We start from the raw sequence: 25,573 nt of genomic DNA on the forward strand, positions 1-25,573 counted from the left end.
TATAATTAAGTCAAATTTAAAAATAAATGAAATCAATTAAATTCTGCTCAATGATTTTTAATTCAAAGTTATGGATTAGCAGTAACTTATTAAATATTAATGTTGGATGATTTTAAATTTATCATTCCAAATTGTGTATGCAAAAACCTAGCTAATTTTGCAGTTGTCATGTGCTTCATATTGTCAGGTGGTATAAATCTAAAAAAAAAAACCCTCTATACTTCAGAATATTACCACAATAACAAGTACTAGTCAGTAAATAGTTTTCATAAATTTATTCCAATAGTACCAATAAGCCAAAACACTTCTTTTGCAGCAAAATTAATCCACAGAGTAAAAAAATGAAAATGCACAACTATTAAGCTCATTAAAGGTTACTAATAAATATAAAATTGATTAGGAATTACTATAAAATATTGCTTCTAGGGTTTAAGGTTCTTAACCAAGATTGAGATTCAGGGGTAAGGGGTGTGGTTACAAGTGGTGCGAGTAAGTCTTCTGCATCACAAATTATACGCCTGACAAATGTTCAGCGAGTCCCTCAGCATCAGGTCACGCAGGCGCCACAGTGCATCTGTCATTGTGGTGTGGGCTCCTTTACTCTTCAGCCAGTGAGCCGGTAACCGGCTCTCTTGCTCTTTGGTCATGTGTGTGTCTCGCCGTTGAGCTGTTGGAGAAATTAAATCCATTGGTGATAACCCTGATGTAATCTGCAATATGGGGGGTGGGGTTTAAGACAACCTTCTTACGAACCTTTCAGTGTCTGCTCCCATTTGCTGACTGTGCTGGAGTCTGCGTTCAAGCCCTCGATATATTTAAGGTAGGCCTCTGAGTGTAGCAACCTCTGAGTCTTCGGGGGTGGAGCTACAAACATCGGAGGAGTCTGGGTACCACCTGGGTAAGGTGGAGGTGCATGCTGTCCAGAACTGAACATACCTGTCTGAAATTGAAAGAAAATCAGTTATTTCGACATACAAACTGAATTTCAGTTGTCCCAAAAGTATTAATTTGAGTATGCATGTGTGAATCGTGCACTGGAACAACTTAATCACCTGCATGCTTAGCACCTTTAACATGGAAATTATTTCATATCGGTAAGAATCCATTCTAGCGACTCCGAAATGATTAATTTTGAAATGTCTCAAACATGACAAAAGAAAATATGAGAAAACAAACTTGTTCCATTTTGAAATTGTGGGTTTGGAATGGTTGCATAGTTGATGGAATAACTGACATGGTGAAATGTGTAAACAGCTATTTTTTTCACACCTGCTGCAAGAAACTTCCTGAAGCAGCGTTTCCTGAGATACCATTCACAGCAGCACCCATGATACCTAAAAAGAGGACATCATTCAGTGTTCAATAATCTACAATCATACTCTCCAATAAAACCAAATCACATTTTTGCAGAATTACTTCAGATGAACGTTAGTAGTAGCATAGCAGTGTTACCACATGCACCAGGTTTCTGATTATAGATACTGTCAAGAGTTCCACCAAGTCGCTTGGTGAGTCGTTCAGTTAACCTTACCATGATGAACCATGCCCGGGTAACCGGGCATAACACCTGGCTGGAGATGGTGTGAAGCCAGAAGGGGCCCCCCTGCTTGGTAAGGTGACAATGGGGCCACACTCAACAAACCCTCATGAGGGCCTTGCATGGGCATGTAAGGTGGCCCATAAGCTCCCATCATGCCTTGGGGAAAGAGGGCGAGGAGAGGATGACAACATGTTCATGCATATGTATCATGCAGCTGGCTAAGATATGGCATGCACTACTTTTGCACACTTGGCCCCTTTCACACAAAGGCTCTGAACTGTCAATATCCAGGGCTCTTGCACATTTGTGCCTCAATGTGCTGCATTCATAAATATTCTTTATTTAATGTACTATTTAATTTATGGGTTTGATTAATGCGTCTGCTTTACTTGATCAGTCAAATACAGTTATAAGCAAATAAAAATGGGTGGAAGAAAATGAGATCTCTGTGTGTGAAAAGGACTGCAGTAGTAATAAATGAGTGTTAGCATGCAAAAAAAAAAAAACAATAAAAGACTTAAATGGTTACCCGTGCAATGTTATGGTCATGCAGTTTCACACAATAAGCTAGCAATAATAAAAGGTGATAGGCATAAACCACAGCGACAACAAAATAATAAAAAGAGGCTTTGCATGGTTGTGTTGTTTTTAACGGTTAAAAGATATGTGAAATAGTCCTGTTTTCTTTTCACTGCTGCCAAGTAGTCAAACACTCATGCTGTGTCTGAGCAGGGTTACCTGACATAGGTGTCATGGTCTGGTTTATCATGCCCATCGTGCTAGGCGAAGACACGACCCCCATCAGTGACCCTACGGGGGTACCTGATCTTGGGGACCCTTGCTTCAGGGCTGGCCTATCTCGTTCCTGCTGCTCCACGATTTTGGCTGCCCGTTCTGCAATGAAAGGAAAATCAGGAGTTCCCCCAATCTTATACAATTTTTTTTCTTTACCTTCATAGTCCGCTTTCTTCACAGCTTCAAGGTTTCTCCACTCGGTGCCCACCAGACGACTTAGTTCACCAAAAGAAAAGTCAGGGTGTCGAGCTTTGATGACTGCCCGCATCTCACTACTGAATAGGATATAGCCACTCATGTTGATTTTCCTTTTGGCACCTTCCTTTTTCGACAAGCCTTTAATCTTTGGTGTGGACTGTGATTCAAAAGAAATGAACAAAACGATGAGTTAGTTTTGGTTATCGGTCACAGAATGAACGAGTCCCAGTGAGGTGTTTTTGTCAGTCTATAAACGCATACTTGGGAAGGCGTATAAGGCATGCTGTCCATATCGCTATTGAGAGATGTCTGCATCTGTGGCATAGATGGTGTCTCGAGGCCCTCGTCGTCATCGTCCATGTCATCCATGTCATCGTCGCCATCTTCTACATCTGCCAGTTTGACCTCAAGCTCATCTATTTTCTTATTCAAAAAGGGAGACGCTTCTTTTTGTGGAACGATCACTTTTCTGCAGAAGACAACATCAAAACCTTCAGCCTTGCAACAATGATACTTTGTTCTCTAAGTGATTTGCCCAAATTAGCTCACCTGAAATAATAGACCTCATCCTCCACTACTTTGGAAGAATACGAGAAGCGCTTCAAACCCTTGAACTTTTTCACTTGTTTCTCAGAGTCTATGTAACGACTCTCGCAAAGAAGATTATCCTCTTCTGAGACCTCAGTCTGTCTACATGACACGTAGTCCTTGAAAGAAGACACCACGCATTTGCCTTAGAAAAATAAAAACAGAAACAAAAAAAAAGAGTTAAAATACAAACAACTGGTATATTGCCTTTGTTCAGATTAATGTTACCTGTGACACACGTCATGGGCAAGGTCTCCTCTAGGTGGCTCAAAAAAACCTCTCTCTTATAGAACATCTTTGTGGGCTCGTGCGCAGTTTCCTCCGGATGAATGAAGATGGGCCCAAAGAAGAAAGTAGTTCCATTCTGCACCCAAAGTTTCTCCAATCTACATCCAAATCAAAGGCATGGCTGGGTTTGCATTGTAGGCCAAATTTGATTTATTTGCCCATTTATGCGTCTGATATGTAAATGCAATGAGAACTGTACTTCCACCAGTAGGCTAATACAGTGTTTTACCTGGCAATACGAGGCTTGGACAGGCCATGTGACTGGATGTAAACGCAATCCCCTACTTTGAACCACATGTCATTGATGCGCAATTGTTCAAAGTGATGGCATCCAGGATCAGCACCGGTCACCTCCATGGGGACATCCTCCCGCTCCTAAAACATAAAATACACACACCCAGGATATAAATTGCTTCCTACCTTTGTCTGTTTTATAACAAATTGTGGCTTAAGAAAGAAAATGTTATCCTTCTTTTGGTCAACTATAGACTTATACTTAGAAGCAGGAATTTGAACCGCTCACCTTGTCTATAAAACCGCTGCTGTCGACAAACGAGAGTTTCTCAAGTTTCTCCAGGGCCGGCTTGGCAAACATAGATGCAAAGCGGACAACGGGCAGGGGTGCGTCTCGAGGGAGGAATCTGACAGGACTTTGAGGCACGGCCCAGATCTTGATCTTCTTAAATAGCTTGCACCGGGCAGTATATCGGGATTCACAAACGTATACATCTTCGGCTTTGTAGCCCTCCGGTTGAAGTTTGAAATAATCCTATAGCATGAGAGTCAGACTATTGCAATGAAAAGCTGTAAATGAATATTAACTTGAAGCTTTTCAACTTACCTTAACAAACATGACCACGCATTTGCCCAGGACTTGATTGAACGCCACTCTGTTGTAGTAGTCACTTTTGAAGACCTCATTTTCAAGGAACTTGCGAGTGGCCATGTGGAAGGTTTCTCTTGGCCTGTAAAACCAGCATCCATAGAGCCACTTCTCACCTGCATTAGGCATAAACAAAACAAAAAGACATTGGGCAGTGAATAAGGTCCTCACATCACAGGACGCAAGATATTTTTATGATTAAGAAGAATTAGTGGACTGACCTTTATCATCCTCCCAAAGGCGCTCAATCAATATGATGTGAGGTTTCAGGTTAGACTCTGATGGCTGTACATAGACATACTCCCCCACCTGGTAGGTGGTGTGATCAAACATGCATTGTTGCTGGTACTTGAGATCTGTATGTGATTCAGGTCGCCATATTTCATCTGGCATGTTCTTGACTTTTGAACCTTGTGCAGAAAGAAAAGATAGATTATGGTCACCATGTTTTTACAGTTTCCACTATTTAAAAAGTCTTGCATACCTTTGCTTGACTCATCCTCCTTGTCTTTATCCTCCTCGATTTCTTTAGGTATTTTTTCCCTCTTCTCCTGGTCCACATCATTGTGCAGTTGTTTCAAAGTGTAGTTAAGGGCGGTGGTTAGAAGAATTTCTCCATTCTTACACAACTCATCCCGAATTTTGATAAAAAACTGCTGCAGCTCCACTGCATCGTCAAAAACCTCGGAGTCAGTTCTGCAAAAGAAAAAGTCATGCTCTGTGGTAGCCACTCTATAGTTAAGCATGCTAAATATAGCTTCCCTTGTCATCCTCTTATTCTAATAAATTAATAATAGTTGCAGTTTAAAGATAAGACAATGATAGTTATCATTTTATCGCCCAGGTCTAATAGATAGTAAAGGAAAAAGCCTGTACCTGTGCAGCCTTCTGGCTTTCTGTAGAGCTTCAAACACATGTTCTTGGAAGACATCCAGTCTCCTGTAGCGGCCACGCTCCACATTTACTCGAATAATGTCAAAGTTAAGTGGAGGTTTTTCTGGGCTTTCTGGATCCACGGGAGGGATTTCAGCTAGAGAGTCGCTGTAGCAACGACCCTCATCATCCTGGTGGCTCAGCACTGACACAAAAAGGTTTCTTATCATTTCACGCACCAGAGTTGCCACAGCTGGGGTGCCAGAGTCCTCTCCACCCTCCTGGTGTTTGCGTGTCTCCAGGAGGACTCGGTGAAGCACGAGGGCATCTCGGTAGATCAACGATTCGGGTTCATTGTACATGCAAGCATTGTTGAACATGACTGTGAAGTCCTCCGCAAGAGTTTCAACGTCCTGGTAGCGTCCTGCCGCCATGTGGCTACGCAGTCGCTCCATGTCAATGGGTCGCTTGATGGTGGCGTAGTAGTCGGGCAGTTCGGCGCGAGATGGCAAACGAAGAAAGATGGTGCTCAGGCGGCGGCCACGACGGTCAGTGAAGTTCCGCACAGCGTCGTAAAGCTCATTTAACTTTTGCTGCAGTGGAGTGAGGTATTTAGTCTTTTTTGGAGAGACACCACTTTTTCCTGGAAAAAAAACAGAACTGTGAGGTGAGATATGCTAACCACTTACCCATCGGGCTGCCGAGAGGCATTCAAATTTATCTTTATGTTTTAATTTCTGGATTAACAATGAAATTAACAACAACAAAAACATACTGAGTTTCAATTTTGGAGAGCCCACATCCTCTTCTTCAGGTGGCTGCCCCAACTCCTTGCGTTTATCTTTGAGGATCTTTTCCAGGATGTCAGCATCATTGTATACCTACAGTCCATTGACAATTGGAGTAGTTATTGATAGTTAAGATGAACATGAATATTAATTATATAATTAAATGGCCTACCCGTGATCCTTCCTCATTATAATGACGGGCGTTACGGAACATCAGCCTCATGTCATCCATCAGTGCGTCCTCTGTGGCATAGCGTTCAGTACGAACATTGTGCTCAATGGTTTTTAGGTCCATAGGTTCGAGAATAACTTTATAATAGTCAGGGTAATCCTTTTTGGAAGGCTTGACCATAAACAATTCACACAGCCGACGAGTCGTGCCAACCTCCCTAGCATCTGTCACAGCAGCGTACAGGGCTTTCATCCTGCTCTTTTTGATATTTTTCTTGATGCTTCAAAAAGAAGTGAAGGGAATTAAGTGAGAAAATAACAACACATACCACAAAGTGCAATTTAGAACTATAGATGGATACCATTTTCTCTTGGCACTTCCTGCATCAGATGACAGCAGACTATCCCCGTCATCATCATCTCTTCTTAAAAGTTCCCTCTTTTTTGCCTGAAAAGAAGACAATTACACTTAGGTATAACAAAATGACCAAAAAATAAAATAAAAAAAGCAATTAAATTCACCTTTGTCTAGATTTTGCAAGACATTATGTATATTTATGAGATAACCTGAACATTAAATTATCACCTGTAAAATTTGTTGAAGTCGAAGGGCTCGTTTATAAATACTTGAGTTGGGCATGTTGTATCGCTTTGCATTCTCAAACATCAAAGTGAGATCAACATCCATTTGTTCCACATTTTCATATTCCCCATTTTTCATCTTTGTCCTAAAATTGAGGGAGACAATTAATAAGAACTGACAAAGAAAGCAACACTACATCTGTGACATGTGAATGTCTCAAAACATGTCCAATCTCTACCTGATTTGCTGCAGGCAAATGGTTTGCTTTATTTGTTGGTAATAGTCTGGATATTCCCTGCGAGAGGGTAGATTCTGGAAGGGTTCGGAAAAAAGCTGGCCCTGGCTATTCCTCGCTCCTCGCACGGCTTCGTAAAGCTGGAAGATGGGGTTGCTCATCTCCATGCTAGAACTTTGACTCTCAGCTTCAGACTCTCCTTCATCATAGCAGACAGAGCCTATGAAATATTGCAATGTTTAGAAGATTGTTTTACACTTGAAACAAATAGTGCTGGGCAATTGTGGTTACCGGAGAGCATAGGGTCATCCTCACTCTCCGAGCCATACTGAAGAGCTACGCTGACACCAGAAAGTCGATCACCTTGACCAGATCTGCGATTTCTTAACAATAGAGTGGAAGAAACATTGAGCACACACATTTATATTAATTATGTCAGAGGTGGCCCTATCCAGTTTGTTTTCTATGTCTTCTCACTAACTCCCTGAATCAAATAATTGGGACGGTATGAAGCTTCTGGACAGCTTGGTGATGAGTTGATCATTTGATTCAGGTGTGGTCGAGAGATTTTGGCATGATGTACCGGTAATTGTTATTGGTTATGAAAAAATAACAAAAGCACAAATACCTGATGCGAAGACTTGATTTAGTTGGCTCAGAGTGTTCCAGGTCAGTCTTCTTCTGGATAAACACTTTCTTTATGGTGTTTGCGTCCTACAATATGGCAGAAAATTGTTAAATCAATTAAAAAAATATAAAACACGAATTGCAGACTCAGCGAAATTAGTCCGAAATTTACAGTAAATATATTCATAATAGGACATACCTTAAAAACCTGAGACCCAGGTTCATTATATGTTTTGGCATTTTTGGCCATCAGGTCAATATCCTTGCCCATGGCGTTGACACTTTTGTAATATCCCATCTGAGCAAAGGGAAAAACATTAAAATCTGTTACATTTTTGCAAAATGGTCTCATCTATTTTTTGCATGAATGAGACCGTGATAAACTGAGGTCCATTTGAGCAGAGGCCACCACATTTGAGGAAAATAGGGTAAATGTACTAACCTGTATTCTTTGTGCGATTGTTCTTAGATCAATAGGATCCTTTATAACAGCGTAGTAGTCTGGGTAATGCTATCCAGGGAATAGAAAACAAGGATAACAGACTGAAATTCCATTTTGTGGGTAAAAAAATACAAATAATTTGGGAATACTTACCAATTTGGAAGGCAATTTCTCAAAGAGTTTACTGACCACGTGACCTGAAGGATCGGAGTACAAAACTACCGCCGCTAAGAGTTGCTCTAACAATTCCTTTAAGTTGCTGGATGATGCCTGGAGGACCATCATAAAATGGAAATATCACCAGTTGCTCTTTTTTTGTAACAGTGCATATGAGCCGAGTACAAAAGTATGAACGACATGTCCACTGACAGACCTCATCTTCTGTTGACATTCCCGGGTTATCCAGTAGGTCATCCCCATCATCATCTTCATCTTCTCCACTCTGCAAAAAGTCATTCCTGGTCTGCAAATAAATGACCCAGAGCTTGCAGGCTGCTTGATACTCCTCAGTGTCCCTCTAAATTGATGAAAACAAAACATATTTCAGGAATTCTACTGCAAAACAACATAGCCATCACAGATATGAAATACTTAAGAGTGCAGAAAGAGAAAAGTTTACATATTTAATACCTTGTAAAAGGATTTGGTATTGTTGAACATGAGCTGAAAATCTGCAGTTAGTTGTCCCACCGCTTGATAATCTTCTGACTTCAGTTTATGCTGAATTTTCGTCATGTCTATTGGCTGGGACACCACTTCATAATAATCAGGCAGATTTCTGAAGACATCAAACACATCATCTCCCGTTAGCAAGATCTGCTGCTTTTTGGTCAAAATAGTTTGCTTAGAGAAAGTCCAGGACTTTGCTTAAAAAAAAAAAAAAAAACTTTGTTTTTATGGGGAACACTAAACAAGAGTATATGACAGGTGTAATTATAGTCAGCAATTATTCACCTAAAATATCATGTCAAATACTCTGGTTGTCTATGAACACATGGGCATATTCGTTTTTCCAGACATGTATTTAAAGTGAAATACCTTCTCTTTGGCACTCTTTGGAAAAAATCACTGAGGTTTCTCCCTTGATCATCCTTGTAGTCCCTAACAGCATTGAAGAGCTCATGGCATACAGCAATCTAGACGACAGACATGAATACAATCTTGTCACTACTGGGAAATGTATTCACACATACATTTAGACCAAACTGGGGGATATACCGTGTCTACAGGTGGTACACTAGAAGCCCATTTTCTTTTCCGACCACTTCCAGGAGTGGATGATACGTCGTCAAGGTCCCCTCCACCACTCACACTGCTGGAGGGTGATGTAGCTCTTCTCCTCTTTGCGCTCGACATTGATGGGCAGCTCTATAACGACGGACAAAACCAACAGAGAAAGATCTGCAAGTTGTAACGCGTATGGGCCAACCTTTGCATTTAAGAAACAAATCAAGGACAATGATTCAAGTTCAAATAAAATTGCTTAAAATTGCCATCACATCTATGCATGAAACAAAGCAAGGACCTTGTTTAGCATGTAAACTCCCGCTAGCTTGACAAACGAGGGAACATATTCAGACACTAATTCGTACATTTTAATGCAGCGCAATGCAAGGAATTCGTAGATCAATGACCACAAAACAAACTTACCTTAAGATCACAAATAAGACACCCGTAGTTCCCTGAGCTAAAAATATAGTAGCTAGGTAGCAAGTGTTTGAAAACTCTTCTTCGTCTTCTTCTAGAGAGGTTTATTTTGCGGTAGGCAAACTAACATGCGGCACATTACCGCCACCTATTGAAATGCAGTGCAGATCAGTATGAACGGCCATCAGTCAGGATAAGTGGTAAACTAAATAAATAAGTATTATAAGTAGGAGTAATAAGTCTTGATTAGGTCCTAGGTGCAGAACTCGAGTTAAGAAAGCTCTTGGGAAAAAAAACTGTCCTTGAGTCTGTTTGTCTTGGCTGTTATGGCTCTGTAGCACCTTCCAGAGGGCAGCAGGTTGAAATGTTGGAAGCTCGGATGCGTATTGTCTTTTATAATTCTATCCGCCCTTCTAACCAACTGTATTCTACCAACTAAACTCTGTAGATATGATCCTAGACTGCAAACTTTGCATGGAAATGTGAGAAAAACACAAAAAGACAAACAAGATAAAGCACTATTTTTTATTTTGTGATATTAATATTGCTTTTAATATATATTTGACACATTTTTGAGCGGGAGGAGACTGCATTCTATCAATTTCTTCATCCAAAGTGATTTAATGGCATATGTTATAGTACATCCACGGACGTGCGCTCGTCTTTGACGTCAGTCGGAGTAGAAGCGGAGCTGAGCGGCGCTGCGCACAAGCTCGGCCAGCAGCAGCTCATCTGTCTCGGAAGCAAGGAGCGGAGCGCACTACCACGGGCAAAGAATACCATTTAGGTACGTTTTTATACCTCTACGCATTGATTTTCACGTCTTTCATGAATGCATAATACAAAGTGAATGTGCGTGACATCCGTATGTGAACCCAAGATGCAGCTTGCTTAGCTTGCCACATCCTTGAATGGTGCAGTACTGTACACCCACAGTCATATTTAGCTTTCTATACCATCATGAGCAATATTTATTTCTTTGCAAAATTATGCCTTCTGGCTCAGAACTTATTTTTATTTGCACATGTAATACAAAATTAATATGTAAGGAATCAAAAATATTTCTTTGACTTCACAGTAGAGATATATATATATATATATATATATATATATATATATATATATATATATATATATATATATATATATATATATATATATATATATATATATATATATATATATATATATATATATATATATATATATATATATATATATATATATATATATATATATATATATATATATATATATATATATATATATATATATATATATATATATATATATATATATATAAATATATATGTAATATAATATTATATATATTCTATTTGTGTTTTGTTGTGTGTCCCTCAGTCGCCCTAATTTTGGCTGTCATGTTGCCTGTCAGCAAAATATGGTCCAGAAGGCTTAAAGTATTGTCACGCTTACTTGGGTCTCTTGAAATGTGCTTTAGAAATCATGTATGTATTTTTAAATTATTTAGGCCCTCTTAGTGGCGGCCCAGTGGAGCGAGTGGTTATCGCGTTGGCCTCACAGTTCCGAGGTCTTGGGATCAAATCTGTCTCCTTATACCCAGCGATCGGCTGGCCACCAATACAGGGTGTCCCCTGGCTCTGGCCTGGAGTCAGCTGGGATAGGCTCCAGCACCCCCCATGAGGATACAGCGGTTCAAAAAATGAGATGAAATGAGGCCCTCTTAGTATTTTAGAAGGGTTAACAGAAAATGTATTTCACAATTGGTTTCAATTAGCTGGGCATTTATGGGATACTATAGAAAACGCATGTATGTCATTTTTGACTGTCATTCAATGGACTCAAAGCTGAGTTGCACTTAGCATTCATCACAACAGGTTTAGTTAAGTAATGGATCTATTTTTAAAGAGTACCTACCGCATACTCTCTGCAGTCCTAATATAATTATGAACATCGAATGCCACAACCCAATTCAAGTAGAAACCCAATTCTTAGTCCAGCCTATTCCACAATGCTTAAGTGGTACAAGACAGAAAGTCAGCATTTCAGTGATTGCTTTGTTTTGGAAAAGCCTAACAACTGAATTGAGCACGCTGCTTTTCTTGTCTCCTTGCAGCTGCACTGTGGCGAATCAAATCAGTGCGACAGGATGCCTCTAGGAGAGGACGGCAATGGGTGGAAGAAGAAGACAGTCGACATTAAAGAGCATTATGACTTCAAAGAAGTACTCGGCACGTAAGTTGGAGAGCCAGTGTCATATCATAGCTTGCATAGTGTGTTGTTGCTTAAAACGTGTACTTGTGTAGCCCACTTGGTTTTCTTTTAGACTCCACCTTGGACCTTTTGGTAACGCTGGCAAACACTGTGACCAAAATGATACGTGTTATGCATTTTAGTCTTCATAAATTGGCATAGAATGACAGTCGACTATTTAGCAGGTATTTTAAAAAGTTTCACTAGTGTCGTGGGGGGTGCTGGAGCCTATCCCAGCAAAGGCAACCTGCAGGCATTCTAAATAAATGTGTTTTTGCCACCCAAATAGTCAATTCAATTTTAATGACGATGCAATACATTACAAATCGATTCGATTCTCCCACAATTCGATTTGATTTGCCATTGCGTATATATTTAATTTTATCATATCTATTGCATGTAGCAGAAAAAAATAAGCACTTTTGATGCTGATTTTTTTTCAATGAGGATAAAGCTGTTCAGAAAATGAGATGAGACTTGGTAGCTCTGTCACTGAGTTAAATTGCACAGTTAGTGGGTAAGTTAAGGAGTTAATTAGCTGTCAGTTTGAGCTTTCCATTCCTTGATCACTTGTGCCTATTGTGTGCTACTATTTTACATCATTTATTGATAGTGATGTCACATTATCACTTTTAGTTCTCACAAATCTGCTACTTTTACAGTAATATTATTCTAGATTACACAATACACATAGATTGAATGTGGAGTCATATTGTTAATATTGCTGGACCTCGTGAAAACATGTCTATGAAAAGCTTCTTACGAGCTTGGAAAGAAGATTACAGAGAAGCTTTCAGAGCATGAGGTTAATTGATTTATGTTGAAATATTATACTCAATTCTGGCTAATCCTCACAGTTTGAAACTCAGTCGGTGTCAGGTCGAAGCGTCCTCATTCAAGTGGATGAGACAGGAAGGTGCTTGTTTCGTGTTTTCCTAGTGACACAAACAGACACTGCAGTAAAAGACAATGCATATTATGGTTAGTGTTGATACAGTGCTTGTGTCTCTTTTGGCTTGAAGCATCTTAAACCACTATTAGAGCAACAATGTGCTTAGTTCAATTGGTAATGTTGTCAAGTGTGTTTTGCATCATAAAAGAACCAAACTTCATGAATGTATTTTGTGACAAAGGATTATCTGTTTCAATCACTCTGTCAGAGAAATATCAGAGTTGTAGAAATAACTGGAAACTTAAAGGAGCCATGACATTATGTTCTTCACAAGTGTATGTAAACCTTTGACCACAACTGTAAGTCGAACTGGAATAAAAGTCGCATCCCCAACATAACTATAAAAAAATGATTTATAGACCGGAAAATGCGTTATATTTTACAATGAACAAAAAGAGTACTATACACATGCTTTTTGTAACTATTCTCATGATATTTATTGCTGTTCAGGAAGGTACTAGTTGAGTGTACAAAATCGATAACATCAATTATAATGCTTTTTATTTAGCCATGCTTTGAGAGGCTCTCTGTTAGGCTCTGAAGAAAATCTCAGCCAAGCCAAATGCTCAGAGGCAACCCCGTAGAGAGTGAAGTCTCTTAAGAGGAATGAGCAAGTTGATGTTTAATTACACGTGTCTCACAGCAACAGTAACACAATGTGACTTTGCACATGCTCTCAAAGCGCATAGGCGCAAAGAGCATTCATTCTGCAAAGTTTCTGTAAGTGTCCAGCTATGAGGTGTTCAGCTACACCTGATGGTCAATCAGCCCTTTTCTTGTCTCACAGTCTTCCTATGGTTGCCCTCCAGACGCTGTGTAAATACACGACATTCTCCCCCTCAACATAGTGCATAATGCAGAATAGTCTCTTTCAGTAAGCAGCTATGCTAGATTTGCATGATCTATTATTGAACGGGTTAAATATAGCTTTTTCTTTTCTTTTTTCTTTCTTTTTTTTAAGGCAGCTGTTCCTGTAAAGTGGCCTCATATCTTGAGCTTTCTTAGTCCCAACCAACCCATCGCTTTTTCAGTATTGTAGCCATTTTGAATTTTTCATCTAATATTTAACACGCAAGCCACATACAAAAAGTACAAGCAAATTATCAGTAAAGCATGCAGCTTTGTTGAATCATCACACTACACATCTAAAAATTAATTCCATTCAGCTCACGGCATCTTGCACGAATGCCTCATCATAACGCTTGGAACAAATGATATATGCAACATTTTAGTATCAATCTCAGGGATTCCAGCACTCCCTGCGATGAAGATCATCTCAGTGGCACTAGAGTTAGTATGAAGTCTTGCCAATCCTATTAAATGCAAGGATTTTGTCCATCTTTGTAGCCCTTCATGTGCTATACTACTGCTTATCTTAACTAAGGTAAAGGAAATGCTGACCCAGGAACTGAATTGCTTGCCTACACCCCTCTGGAGTCCATTCGCGTGAAGGAATGCAAATCAGCATGTTTCAGGGTCTTCCCTGTTTTCTGCAGTTTTTTTATGGTGCTGCTGAATTGCAATCTCAAAAGTCGAGTAATTTATATACTCCATTATGCCCAACAAATTGAGAGACCCAATATTTTTCCAGCTACAAACTTGACACTACATGTAAACCTTTAAGTTTGAACTTCTGAAAAGCTCTTAAAACTGAAGATGCAAGTGGTTGCAATGCCATGTAGTCGTAAAATCATCCTAAGCTCTCCTAGAATTGGTCATCTTTGATATCTCTTCGGTTTCCTTAATTTCCCTTTCTCAGATATTTTCCCAACATTTTCATCCTTCATCTGTCCACTACTTGATGTTTTTTTTTCTACCCAGGGGAGCTTTCTCTGAGGTGATTCTCGCTGAGGAAAGGAGGACCCAGAGGCTGGTAGCCATTAAGTGCATACCCAAGAAAGCACTTGAAGGGAAAGAGAACAATGTAGAGAATGAGATTGCAGTACTGCACAGGTGAGCGGAACCCACCCCTGAAAGTTTCTCCCATTGTCTGGTTGAAGCGACATGGCTTAAACTGAAGCAGATTATATATGTGAGAGGTCAAGTAAAAGGGCAACCAAATGCATGGTGTCTGTAGAAACAGTGGGATTGTGCACCGGAAATGTCAGGAGTAAAGAAGATAGACCTATTTTTAGTGCCCGTGTTGCCAGGGCAACAGCACACAGAGACGATGATGGTGTGGAGTTCCCTGCAGCAATGTATTGAAAAGAAGGAGACATAGCGGGTGGAGAAGAAGGAATGGGGGTTGGGAAGATATAGACTCAAATTTGAAGTCACTATTAAGCCAATAAAAGAGCATTGGGTGGGAAAGCAACAATCTGGAAGAGTGCAGTTGCTCACCCTGTGATATCCTCCATCATCTGCCATAGTGTTAAGTGTCATATTCCCATATGCTGACAAGAGATCGTACGCTGAAGGCTTCACACTGCATTTTTAACACTTCTTGTCATTTAATGAAAATGTCCACGCAATAGTACGTGCATTCATCAGCACAACACTGCTGTGTTCTTGCTTAATCGTACACTCAAGGCGTTTCTGGAGTGTCATAGCAAAACAATACTGTAATGCCATCTGGTGACCACTTTAGTGCAAGTACCGGAGAGATGTTCTATAAAGTATAGTAATTATCCTTTCCCAACATTTCCAGAATCAAGCATCCCAACATTGTCACGCTGGAGGACATCTTCGAAAGCACGTCTCATCTGTACCTCGTCATGCAGCTGTGAGTTATCTCTGAAAATTCATTTCAGTTAAAGGAGGGGAACATTTTGATTTCATTGAATATATTTCTGTGAGAGGCGGCCTGGCGGTAAAGCGGTCGGCGTGTCGGACTCACCGTAGGGGTCCTGGGTTCAAATCCAGGTCGCTCCACCTGTGTGGAGTTTGCATGTTCTCCCCAGGGCACTCTGGTTTTCTCCCACATTCCAAAAACATGCATGGTAGGTTAATTGGACACTCTTAGGTAACGGTTTTGTGTGTTAAACCAGCCTATCGTGCATGTTTTTTGGGATGTGGGAGGAAACCAGAGTACCTGGAGAAAACCTACACAAGGGACCCATCTGGTTTTGAATTCTCGATCCCATAACAGTAAGGCCGAAGCGCTAACCAGTTGTCAAGCAGGCCCGCCTCCATAGACTATTTGCGTTCAACTTGTCATATTTTTCTTCAGGTTCTATACCAAAAAGAGACTGTCACTCAGTTGCGATCAACATCAGTGTTACTTTTATCGTGCAGTGTATCAGGGGGTGAGCTGTTTGACAGAATTGTGGAGAAAGGTTTCTACACAGAGAGAGATGCCAGCCAGCTCATCCATCAGATTTTGGATGCGGTCAAATATCTCCATGATATGGGGATTGTGCACAGAGACCTCAAGGTAGAAATGGAAAGAACGGAAGCAAAACTGCCTACATTTATTTTTATCTGGTCTCATAATACCTTTCCCTGCAGCCAGAGAATTTGCTGTATTATAGCATGGAAGAAGACTCGAAGATCATGATCAGTGACTTTGGCCTGTCTAAGATTGAAGGAGCAGGCAGCGTTATGTCCACAGCCTGTGGAACTCCCGGATATGTTGGTGAGGCATATTACGTACCGGGTGAGACACCCTTCTCTTAGGTAAGCTCAGCTGTCGCAGGCTCAGCCAACATCTGCTTGTACACATACCCTCCCGAGTGCCTCTCTCATTTACTACTGAGTCAAGTACAAGCGATCCATAAGTACTCTCTACTTTGTTGAACGACACCCGGCAGCTGGTGGAGGTCAAGATGACTTTGAATACAACCCTTACCGATGTGCTACATTTGCATGTGTTGCACAGCTCCTGAGGTGCTTGCCCAGAAGCCATACAGCAAAGCAGTGGATTGCTGGTCCATAGGAGTCATTTCATATATTTTGTGAGTTTTAACTTTTTTTTTTCACTTTTTAACAATAAACTGCAGTTTTATTTTAGTTTTGGAAGAAAAGACTACAATATTATTAACAACTTTTGAATGAGGGAGTGGTAATGCTCTGGAAAATATATACAGTTGTGGTCAAAGGTTTACGTACAGTTGGGAAGAATATAATGTCTTGGCTCTCTTGAGTTTCCAGTTATTTCTACAACTCTAATTTTTCTCTGATAGAGTAATTGGAAGAGATATTTCTCTGTCACACAAAAAATCATGAAGTTTGGTTCTTTTATGACTTTTTGTGAATGTTTTTTGAAACATACTTTCAGACTTTGCGGGTATCCTCCCTTCTATGACGAGAATGACGCCAAGTTGTTTGAGCAGATCCTGAAAGCCGAGTATGAATTTGACTCTCCATACTGGGACGACATTTCTGATTCAGGTACCCCTTGAGTTAATATCAACAAAACACAAAATGCTTCAACACATCATTATTGTGAATATACCTTTCATTTTTTAGCCAAAGACTTCATCTGCCACATGATGGAGAAAGATCATTCCAAAAGGTACACGTGTGAACAAGCCCTGCAGCACCCATGGTAAGAACATTTGATATACCGTATTTTCTCACATATATGCCGTATTTGTCACTAAAAAAAATGATGATTGAATTGAGGTTACTACCTATTGCACAAAAAATAGACTTGACATGCACAAATCGCCCCTAGTGAGGATAGAGCGGTTAAAAAATGACTGAATGATGATTATTATTTATCTATATTGTTGTTAATGAGTGAATAGGTGTCTATGCAAATTCCTGCAGAAACACTGTATTAAATCCTTAATATTAACATTTTGCTTTTCAAGGATTTGCGGGGACACGGCTCTTGACAAGAACATCCACGAATCTGTCAGTGCTCAAATCAAGAAGAACTTTGCCAAAAGCAAGTGGAAGGTTGGTTATTCGGATCAAAGAATACCGGATCAGAGCATCGTTTTTTTTTAAATTTGTCTAACTTTCTCTTTCCAATCCAGCAAGCGTTTAATGCCACGGCAGTGGTACGCCACATGCGTAGGTTGCAGCTAGGGACGAGTGTGGAAGGACCCAGTCAGATCACCCCTACCAGCCCCTGCCATGGACTCCTTCTACCTGAGGAGGAGGAGGATGATGAGTTAGGAAATGGCGAGAATGAAAGCTGTGAGTTTGCAAATATCTTCTTTTACCCCATATTCACCCCAAAATGTTGTTGAACTGATAGAGTTTGACAAGAGGAATAAGTCATGGTTAATCCTGACAGGTCTGCACTATAGACTATATTTAACATGATCTTAAGTTGATCAATAAAAGTGGGGTGTAGGTCAGCGTTTCAGGCAACAGGAGAGTGTTAGAAGTGTGGTACTGTTATCAAATGCTGGAATGAATAAATGCATGTGTATCTGGCGCCTCTCACGTGCAGTGTCCCACTTCAGCGATGACCGCCGTGGAAGCGCTGATGGCAGCACCGATCGGGACAGCCTGAGGAGCTGTACTTACTGCTGCAGACCAGCCAGTCGCATCTGAGCACAACATCTAGCAACATTTATTTTTATGATTATTCTTTGTTTGTTTTTTCTCTAAATAGTGACATTGATATCCTCTGGAGCACAAAAAGAGCAGAAAAAGTCCCGAAATATGAATTCCTCTACTTTCCACATGCATTCTGCTCAAAGTTGAGGGGAGAGTGACATTGTGAGTTAAGTTAAAAACGTCATTACATTAATACGGGAAGGTATCTAAACAATACTTTCAGGGACCTCAGTGTGGGCACTCATCTGCCTGCTCTGTGCTGTGCATTCTCTAGTTGAAGTTGGTCTACTGTTTGCATGACCTGGTTAAATATTTTTACATAAATGATGATTAATTAGTATACACACACGCACACATCATGGAGACGATTATGATTATCATTATTAATATGATTAATATTGCTACTCTGTTGTGTTGAAAATGATGTACTGCTGTTTTTTTGTATTTATTGATTTACCTATAATGTGAAGTGATTAACACCAAAATTAATGTTGAGAAAGTACAAAAACAGCACAGTGGACGTATTGTTTGACAACTCTTGAAAACTCATTTAGTCTGTGCTTTCATGGGGGAACTACTCAATGGACAAAAGTATAAATATTTAGACATTGCTCTTTCAAGAAGTAAAAAATGTAAGAAAATACAGAATTGGTTCACAATTGTAGCTTTAATAGCCCTCTTTACTCAGAGATCCTTAAAACTTCCAGAATGGAAGATGCAACTAGAATTTCAAGGAATTCTGGGTAGTGTAAAGATATTGGGGCTCAATTAAATTAGACTTAACCATATGAGTAGTCCTTTTTAAAGCTGGGTCTCCATACTTTTATCTTTGTCTAATTCATATCTCGCTGTCTCCTCACTTGTATTAAGATTAGAATTATACATATCTTGATTGGACAGAATATATATATGTATATATGTATATATACATATATGTATACACACATATCTTATGAAAGAAATAGGGTTAAAGGGAAAAATCACTTGAACTTCAGGCCCAAAGCCATACTTATGAAGTAGGAAATATTGGGTACATTTTCATCTTCTATTATTTGACTGAGAAAAAGATGTTTTCCAGAGTTAGAAAAGAAGAAAAAGAAAACATGGGAATGGTGAAATGAAGTCACACAATCATCACATTTTTTCACGGATTGAGTCCCACGTTTTGTTTTATGTTGACCTATGCGTGAAACAATTTAACCATAGAGGTCAGTAAAATGAAGAAGAAAAAAAAGCAATCACTGTATTTCTACAACTTGTGGAAAATATGCAAACTCTGTGTGAAGGGCTTCATTCAATGTCAAATAAGAATCTTAAAACCACTTTGATATTTATCATAATTATATGTTGTTGATTCTTGTTTTACTCATCGTCCACATCCAAAATGCATAAAAGAAGCACTTGTATATTACATATAAATATATATAGTAAATACAAGTATATATTGTATATCTTTTTTGTAAAGCTGTTTTGATCTACAAACATATGGATGCAATGCATCATGGGTTATGGAACAAAATGTATGAGAATACAATGATTTGTAACCACAGTTAAGAAAGAAATCAAATAAATATTCCTTGTCTATGCATTCAGTGTGCATTTATATGGGGGGTCACTGAGTGCTATCAAAATAGCAAATAGAAAACACATCAACAATCAAAATACTACTGAAAAACACTAGAATTTATTCATCTAAATACAATATTTCTTCCATTGATTGTTAAACCGTTTTAATTTTGACTACAGTGTAGTGGCCATTGGGACATAATGTAAAAAAGAAAGAAATCCCAAGTGAAAACCAACAGTTTGAAGACCTTTTTGCACTAGAAGGAGCCAAGTGTAAATGAATATGTGATGTAGATTTTCATTTTGCGAAATACTATTGCTTTGACCCCCCAAAAAATGGCGCCTCCATAAAGATACACATACGACGCACGTGCTATGCGGAGGAACATGGAAATTGAACTTCATTGAGGCACCTCAACAAAGACGAGTCCATGATTTACAAGTAGGGGGAGCTGGAAAATCAGTTTTGACAAGTAAAAAGGACAATGCTGAGTTTCCGCAGATGTAAGATCAACGGCTTGGGGGCAATATGATTGATATTGATTGTGTTCATTCTAACTGTGCCACAGACCTCCCTGATTTTTATAGGCTTGCCCTTGTCTGTGAGATTACCACCATCTGGTACAACACACTAGGCGAAGATTTATGCCATGCTGGGTTTATGCCACTCACAAAACTAGAGCGCTATATTTGATCGATGTGCACTTCTGAATCCTTTCATCTAACTGAATTTCTTTCATCTTTAAAAGCCAACCCTTGTTCTGTCTTGGGATCTGTCTACTTCTTTCGTTGGTTGGTTCCTCGCTCTGGTTAAAATGTTCAGCCCCTTCCCCCCCATCAAGATGAGACAAGTGTGGGAATATTGTTTTAAGCGATAACTTTACTACTGTACATTAAAAAAAACTACAGTAAAGTTTTTCATTTATGAATGGAAAGTATTAATATAGACAAAACATATAAAAACAAGATTCTTATGATATATTTAGTATTCCCATCTTCTTGTTTATGGAGAATGTCCTTCATGTGCTTCTGGGAAAACAGCCGCCCACCTCTATTACTTTAGGCCATCCCTCATAAATGTTGGTTGTCTCATTATTAGCAGCTCGCTGGCAGGTGGAAAGGCAAGAAGACGTTTGGTTTTCAAAGCTGTGTCTTTTCATGTGCATAAATAGAAGAAATGTGGGCTGCATCACTGACCTTCTCAAAGGTGCTTCTCTTTCCTATTCCGCCTGTTCCGGCAAACACCCAGTTGTCGCGGTAACTTACAGAGTGGATCAAAGTGCTGCCCATACCAACAAAAATGTCTCTCATTTCACTTGTCATCCTGCAGCCCAAGAAGTGAAGGGCGAAAAAAAAATGAAAGAGGATTTTTGTAGAGCAGGAAATCGTTTTAACAGATGAATATCTGAGAATTGGACCTACTTTGTTGTCATGTCGTCAAAGGAGGCCACAATGACAATTTCTCCAGGTTTAATCTCTTTCAGGTATGCCAAGATGTCCTCTGAGACTTTGACAGCCAAGGGATTGATATAAATTTAAATAAATGTAAATAAACCAAAGATTTATTAAACACGTTCTTACCTCCATCTTTCATATTCAGATAGCCGGATCTGTCCACAGCTCCGGTCTCACCTGAGATGAAACAGACAAACAAATATGAATGTTTATTCATCATCACGTCTTCACCAACAGATAACTGTTGGCCCCATTAAAATAAACACATCTTATTTTATTTTTTTATTTGTATATGCTACAATTGGTGCCTGTTACTTCTATGTATCCAAAGCAACCTTGCTGATCAAAAGACAAAATGTCTACAAGGTAGCATAGTGTAAATAATAGTTGAAAATATGTTGGATGTAGGAATAAAAAAAACCAACATCAACCCGCATGAATATTTAATCTCAGCAGGGTCATTTGTAAGAGATGAACAATGTGTAGACTGAAAATTGAGTCCAGTGTAAACAACATTTACCAGATTTTTTCACTTGTATGCAAAGCAAAAGGTAATGAATTGATTTTCTCCATAAACAACAGTAAACATGGTTTTCTGTTTTTGTTACTAGGACGATTTGAGCTGCGAAACTCAAGATACAAAGTAAAACTGATCTATGAAAATAATTTAAAGTTTTCCTCCAAATACATTTTGAATTATCCTGTTCAACTTACTGTTTACAATTACGATGTTAAGCCCAGGTCCCACGTTATTCAATAGATGACTCATGATACTGCAGACACAAAACCCATTAAGAAGAGAAATCATTGCAGTAAAGTTGTAAAAGTGTTCTTACGTGCAGTTGTCTTACATTTTACCATCAAAGCAGATCTTGGGACCAACGACATTAGCTGCTCCACTACGTATGTGAATTGCAAAGTGATCATGCAGGCATCTTCTTGAGAGATCGCACTTTAGGGATGGCAAAATCGTTGCTGCAATATTATTGTATTAGTGTGAAATTTGGATTTTTTTTTGGAGAATGCCTAAAATGTTAAAATGCATAGGTCAAAGTAATAACAATCCCATTAACATGATTTCAATAAGAAAAAAATAACACTTTCTCTCATAAAAACAGGTATTTAAAGAAAAATTCCAAATGTTGAGAATACCAACACTTACAATGAACAGAAACCACTTAATTCATACAGGATCTACAGTATACAATAGTTGAGGAAAGGTCTATTGAAAATACTCACGTGGTAGCACTTGCTGCAAACTTTTCATTCCTACAATTAGACAGAAGAAACAAAATCAATCAAAGTATACACTGTGGAACCTATACTTACAAATGATTCTACATAAGAAATATTAAAGTTATAAAAAGCTTCAGTGGGCAACCTTTCAACAATCCAAATTCTGAAACGTCAAACGAAATCAAACATCCCCCAGATTTTGGCTGCCAGTCTGAACAAGTCCTAGAGCAGACATGAATCATATATCTCATCATCTGGGAGTCCTTAATGTGGTTTTCTTGTAATGAAGAGAGGCTTCCATTGGGCCATTCTGCCAGAAAAGCCCTGACTGGTGGAGGCCTGCGTTAACAGCTGACTTTGTGGAACTTTCTCCCATCTCTCTACTGAATCTTAGGAGCTCTGTCACAGTTCTTTGGTTTCTTTATCCCCCTCATCAAGGCTCTTCTCCCACAACCGTTTAGTTTGGGTGCATGTCCACGACTGCGAAGTTGTTGTTATCCCAAGCTTTTTTCCATTTGAGGATTATGGAGGCCACTGTTCTCTTATAATCCCTAAATGCTCCAGAAATTCTTTTGTTACTTTTGGCAGATCTGTGCTTTGCCACAATTCTGTCTCTGGACTCCTTGGGCCAATCCTTAGACCAAATTATTCCCATTTGTTCTAACATGCAGGATGAGCCAGAAAGTCTATATATACAGATAATCAATTAATGTCCAAGTCTGATGATGAATTCCGCACATGCGCTGTAGCTATTCATACAAACAAAGGGAAACCAGGTTTTTGCTTCCATGCATTTAACGGCTTCAATAAATATGAATGTCAATGCAATATCACCGATTTTTTTGATGAACAGGGAACTCTCAAAGGCACCTTTTGGGGTCATTGACACTAATACAACTGAAAATTTGAATAAAACTCACCCATAAGATCTCTTGCTGTCTCCTTAATGCGTATGGAATCATGCGATATGGCCCATGTGACCACAAGAACAACCAGTACAGCAGTATAGGGAGCAACTGTCAACCACAAAGAGCAAGTAAACACGAGTAAATGCGGCATGTGGTCCATGAAATGTACATCACCCAGCAAAACCTCACTTCGATGCCTCATGTCTCCAACAAATGACTTGGTTCTATTCCTGATGTATTATTTTCTGTCAACACCACAGCTGGTAGGTGTCATGTCATCCGTTCAGGCAGCTTCACCACACATATTCATGGATGGGACCTTTGGATACTCCAAAGCACTCATCCTTGTGCTGTGAAAGCGAACAGGATGTGACATTGTATTTGCACACACCCACAGTGAACAACATGATCAAATTTCTCCCACTCACAATGTCAAATATGGGACAGGATCTATTCACAGGTTAATCATAGAGTGTTAAAGCAAACAAAAGCCTGAGCGTTGTTTGAACACTCATCGTAAAAAAAAAAGTCACAATCCAGTGTCATGAAACAAAGGAGGAGAAAAATGAAATATCGGTTTATGTGCAAAAAAATGGTGTTAATGTAGTTTATGTTCCTAACAAAATCAGATTGTATTGGATTGTTAAATATCTATATTTTCGGCATGATTATGTAGTCGTTCTGCTCTCTAAGCCTGTGTGGTAAGAACAGAAATAGTTATATAAAATGTTGAAAAGAATTATTGATTCTGGTCTCATTTTTCTCTTACGATCACAAAGATATTTTATTATATGGTGAGTGAAGGCCGACGTGCTAACCACTCATCCGCCGGGATGCCACTCATCACTTAGTAAAAGCTATATAATGGTTCAAACTTTCACCAATGATTTCCTGATATGCCCAAGGACTGGTATGGTAAGGGATAATGACATTTAATACAGCTGACTTCCAACAAAACAATTACGTTTGCTTTTATAAGACTAGTATAGAGAGATTAAAGTGCCCCCAGGCTGTGCGCTGTCTCCGCCCCTTTGCAAAGCATTGGTGTAATTAGAATAGAACAAACTGAATCATATTTCAGAAATAGCATCACTACTTTGATCATATAGAAAATGTGTAGATATGACTAAGTATAAAAGGGGAAAATTTCAAGATTTACCTTATTTTGTATATTTAAAACTATATATGCACAGAACCAACAGTTGTGAGATTGAGGGGTCGATCCAATGTCCGGACTAAAACGCTGGCTGACATAAGTGATGAAACTAAATGGAAGAGGAAGACTTGTGCAAAGATGTCATACATGCATGCTGTAGTACTTTTGGGGTAATTTTTCCAAAACCTCAAAATGGGATTAAAGCTGTTTTGTTGCACCTTTTGGTTTATTTTACAAAGAAAAGGACTATGGGTTGTGCCTTAGCAAAGTCCCATTTATCGAATTCAATAAAGTACCCTCCCACGTGATATTGTGCCTTTAAGGCTCAATTTTATGATAGAGGTCTTCTTTTTATCTACCAGAGCTACAATTGAACTACAAAAGATCTTGAAAAAGAACCCAAGAGAGAATGATTTCTTTCTTGTAACACATAGCTCGTCCTTATCCAAGAAAGAAATATTACAAAGGTCATTTCAATTTCGCTGTGTCCCTGACAAACCCTTGTGCAAAATTAATATGACTCTTGCATTGATAGAGCATTTTCACATTGAGTTCCAAAGAATTACTTTCTCAACATACAGTATAACTTTAAACCTCCATAATTTTGAGACCTCAATATTGACCTGTGAGTTATTGTTCAAGAAAAAAAGGATTATCTCCTAAGGAGCATCTGTGAAGGTTTAAGAAGAAGTAAGAAATAGCATAAATAGCAAGTTTGGCTCTATGAAATATGATTTTGTCATAATGCATGACAATATGGACCATCTGTGTGCTCATTAAAAATCATCTGCCTCCAGCAATAATAAACGACAGCAGCTATGTCACGAATAATGCTTCTTTGAGCACCGAGGGTTATGCCCTAAAATAATTAGTATGGAAATGGTTAGTGTTTCAGTGACGGGCCATCAGGGCCTTCAATGCCTTCTCTGCTGGCCTAAGAAATATCTGAATCA

At 39.2% G+C, this 25,573-nt stretch overlaps 3 protein-coding genes across 7 annotated transcripts; 1 reads left to right on the top strand and 2 right to left on the bottom strand.

The window, feature by feature from the left end:
- Positions 1-260: 260 nt before the first annotated feature.
- Positions 261-9,775, bottom strand: pbrm1l (polybromo 1, like). Of its 4 annotated transcripts, none has more exons than XM_077725376.1 (30): positions 9,662-9,775; positions 9,230-9,379; positions 9,050-9,147; positions 8,642-8,789; positions 8,385-8,528; positions 8,165-8,281; positions 8,012-8,080; positions 7,769-7,867; positions 7,571-7,656; positions 7,234-7,325; positions 6,946-7,162; positions 6,711-6,852; positions 6,487-6,572; positions 6,126-6,405; positions 5,941-6,046; positions 5,169-5,808; positions 4,777-4,988; positions 4,514-4,702; positions 4,251-4,408; positions 3,933-4,178; positions 3,639-3,784; positions 3,350-3,507; positions 3,083-3,266; positions 2,795-3,002; positions 2,492-2,690; positions 2,363-2,434; positions 1,532-1,696; positions 1,270-1,334; positions 754-940; positions 261-667 (listed from the first exon to the last, which is right to left on the bottom strand). In XM_077725376.1, exons 2-30 carry the CDS (start codon positions 9,365-9,367, stop codon positions 504-506), a joined length of 4,815 nt encoding a protein of 1,604 aa, XP_077581502.1. In that variant the 5' UTR covers positions 9,368-9,379; positions 9,662-9,775; the 3' UTR covers positions 261-503. The 4 variants fall into 4 exon arrangements, with proteins under 4 accessions (XP_077581502.1, XP_077581501.1, XP_077581505.1 ...); XM_077725375.1 differs by having other exon boundaries at positions 2,279-2,434; XM_077725379.1 differs by lacking the exon at positions 1,532-1,696.
- Positions 9,776-10,312: 537 nt separating this feature from the next.
- On the top strand, positions 10,313-19,887 carry camk1a (calcium/calmodulin-dependent protein kinase Ia). Of its 2 annotated transcripts, none has more exons than XM_077725380.1 (12): positions 10,313-10,445; positions 11,757-11,875; positions 14,667-14,798; positions 15,493-15,567; positions 16,080-16,218; positions 16,293-16,419; positions 16,663-16,738; positions 17,062-17,174; positions 17,253-17,331; positions 17,600-17,687; positions 17,768-17,930; positions 18,190-19,887. In XM_077725380.1, the coding sequence occupies exons 2-12, from the start codon at positions 11,790-11,792 to the stop codon at positions 18,291-18,293; spliced, it is 1,182 nt and encodes a 393-aa protein (XP_077581506.1). In that variant the 5' UTR covers positions 10,313-10,445; positions 11,757-11,789; the 3' UTR covers positions 18,294-19,887. The 2 variants fall into 2 exon arrangements, with proteins under 2 accessions (XP_077581506.1, XP_077581507.1); XM_077725381.1 differs by having other exon boundaries at positions 18,203-19,887.
- LOC144202561 (protein FAM3C-like) lies at positions 19,430-24,654 on the bottom strand. The gene is made up of 9 exons (XM_077725382.1): positions 23,654-24,654; positions 23,477-23,572; positions 22,560-22,589; positions 22,172-22,295; positions 22,035-22,093; positions 21,447-21,497; positions 21,288-21,372; positions 21,063-21,189; positions 19,430-20,971 (listed from the first exon to the last, which is right to left on the bottom strand). The coding sequence occupies exons 1-9, from the start codon at positions 23,664-23,666 to the stop codon at positions 20,885-20,887; spliced, it is 672 nt and encodes a 223-aa protein (XP_077581508.1). The 5' UTR covers positions 23,667-24,654; the 3' UTR covers positions 19,430-20,884.
- Between the last annotated feature and the right edge of the window lie 919 nt (positions 24,655-25,573).

The sequence above is a fragment of the Stigmatopora nigra genome, chromosome 10, assembly GCF_051989575.1.
Source record: "Stigmatopora nigra isolate UIUO_SnigA chromosome 10, RoL_Snig_1.1, whole genome shotgun sequence".
NCBI classification, from domain to species: Eukaryota; Metazoa; Chordata; class Actinopteri; order Syngnathiformes; family Syngnathidae; genus Stigmatopora; species Stigmatopora nigra.

Bases quoted from the DNA above. Each gene is read 5' to 3' on its own strand.
- camk1a (XM_077725380.1), top strand. From the start codon at position 11,790: ATGCCTCTAGGAGAGGACGGCAATGGGTGGAAGAAGAAGACAGTCGAC. The intron at 14,799-15,492 runs GTGAGCGGAACC...CAACATTTCCAG, and splicing joins GAGATTGCAGTACTGCACAG to AATCAAGCATCCCAACATTG. The intron at 16,420-16,662 runs GTGAGGCATATT...TGTGTTGCACAG, and splicing joins TGGAACTCCCGGATATGTTG to CTCCTGAGGTGCTTGCCCAG.
- LOC144202561 (XM_077725382.1), bottom strand. The intron at 22,094-22,171 runs GTAAGACAACTG...TTGTGTCTGCAG, and splicing joins ATCTGCTTTGATGGTAAAAT to TATCATGAGTCATCTATTGA. The intron at 21,373-21,446 runs GTAAGAACGTGT...TGGCTGTCAAAG, and splicing joins TCTGAATATGAAAGATGGAG to TCTCAGAGGACATCTTGGCA.
- pbrm1l (XM_077725375.1), bottom strand. From the start codon at position 9,367: ATGTCGAGCGCAAAGAGGAGAAGAGCTACATCACCCTCCAGCAGTGTG. The intron at 8,282-8,384 runs GTCTGTCAGTGG...ATGGTCCTCCAG, and splicing joins GAATGTCAACAGAAGATGAG to GCATCATCCAGCAACTTAAA. The intron at 2,691-2,794 runs GTATGCGTTTAT...TTTGAATCACAG, and splicing joins TGCCTTATACGCCTTCCCAA to TCCACACCAAAGATTAAAGG.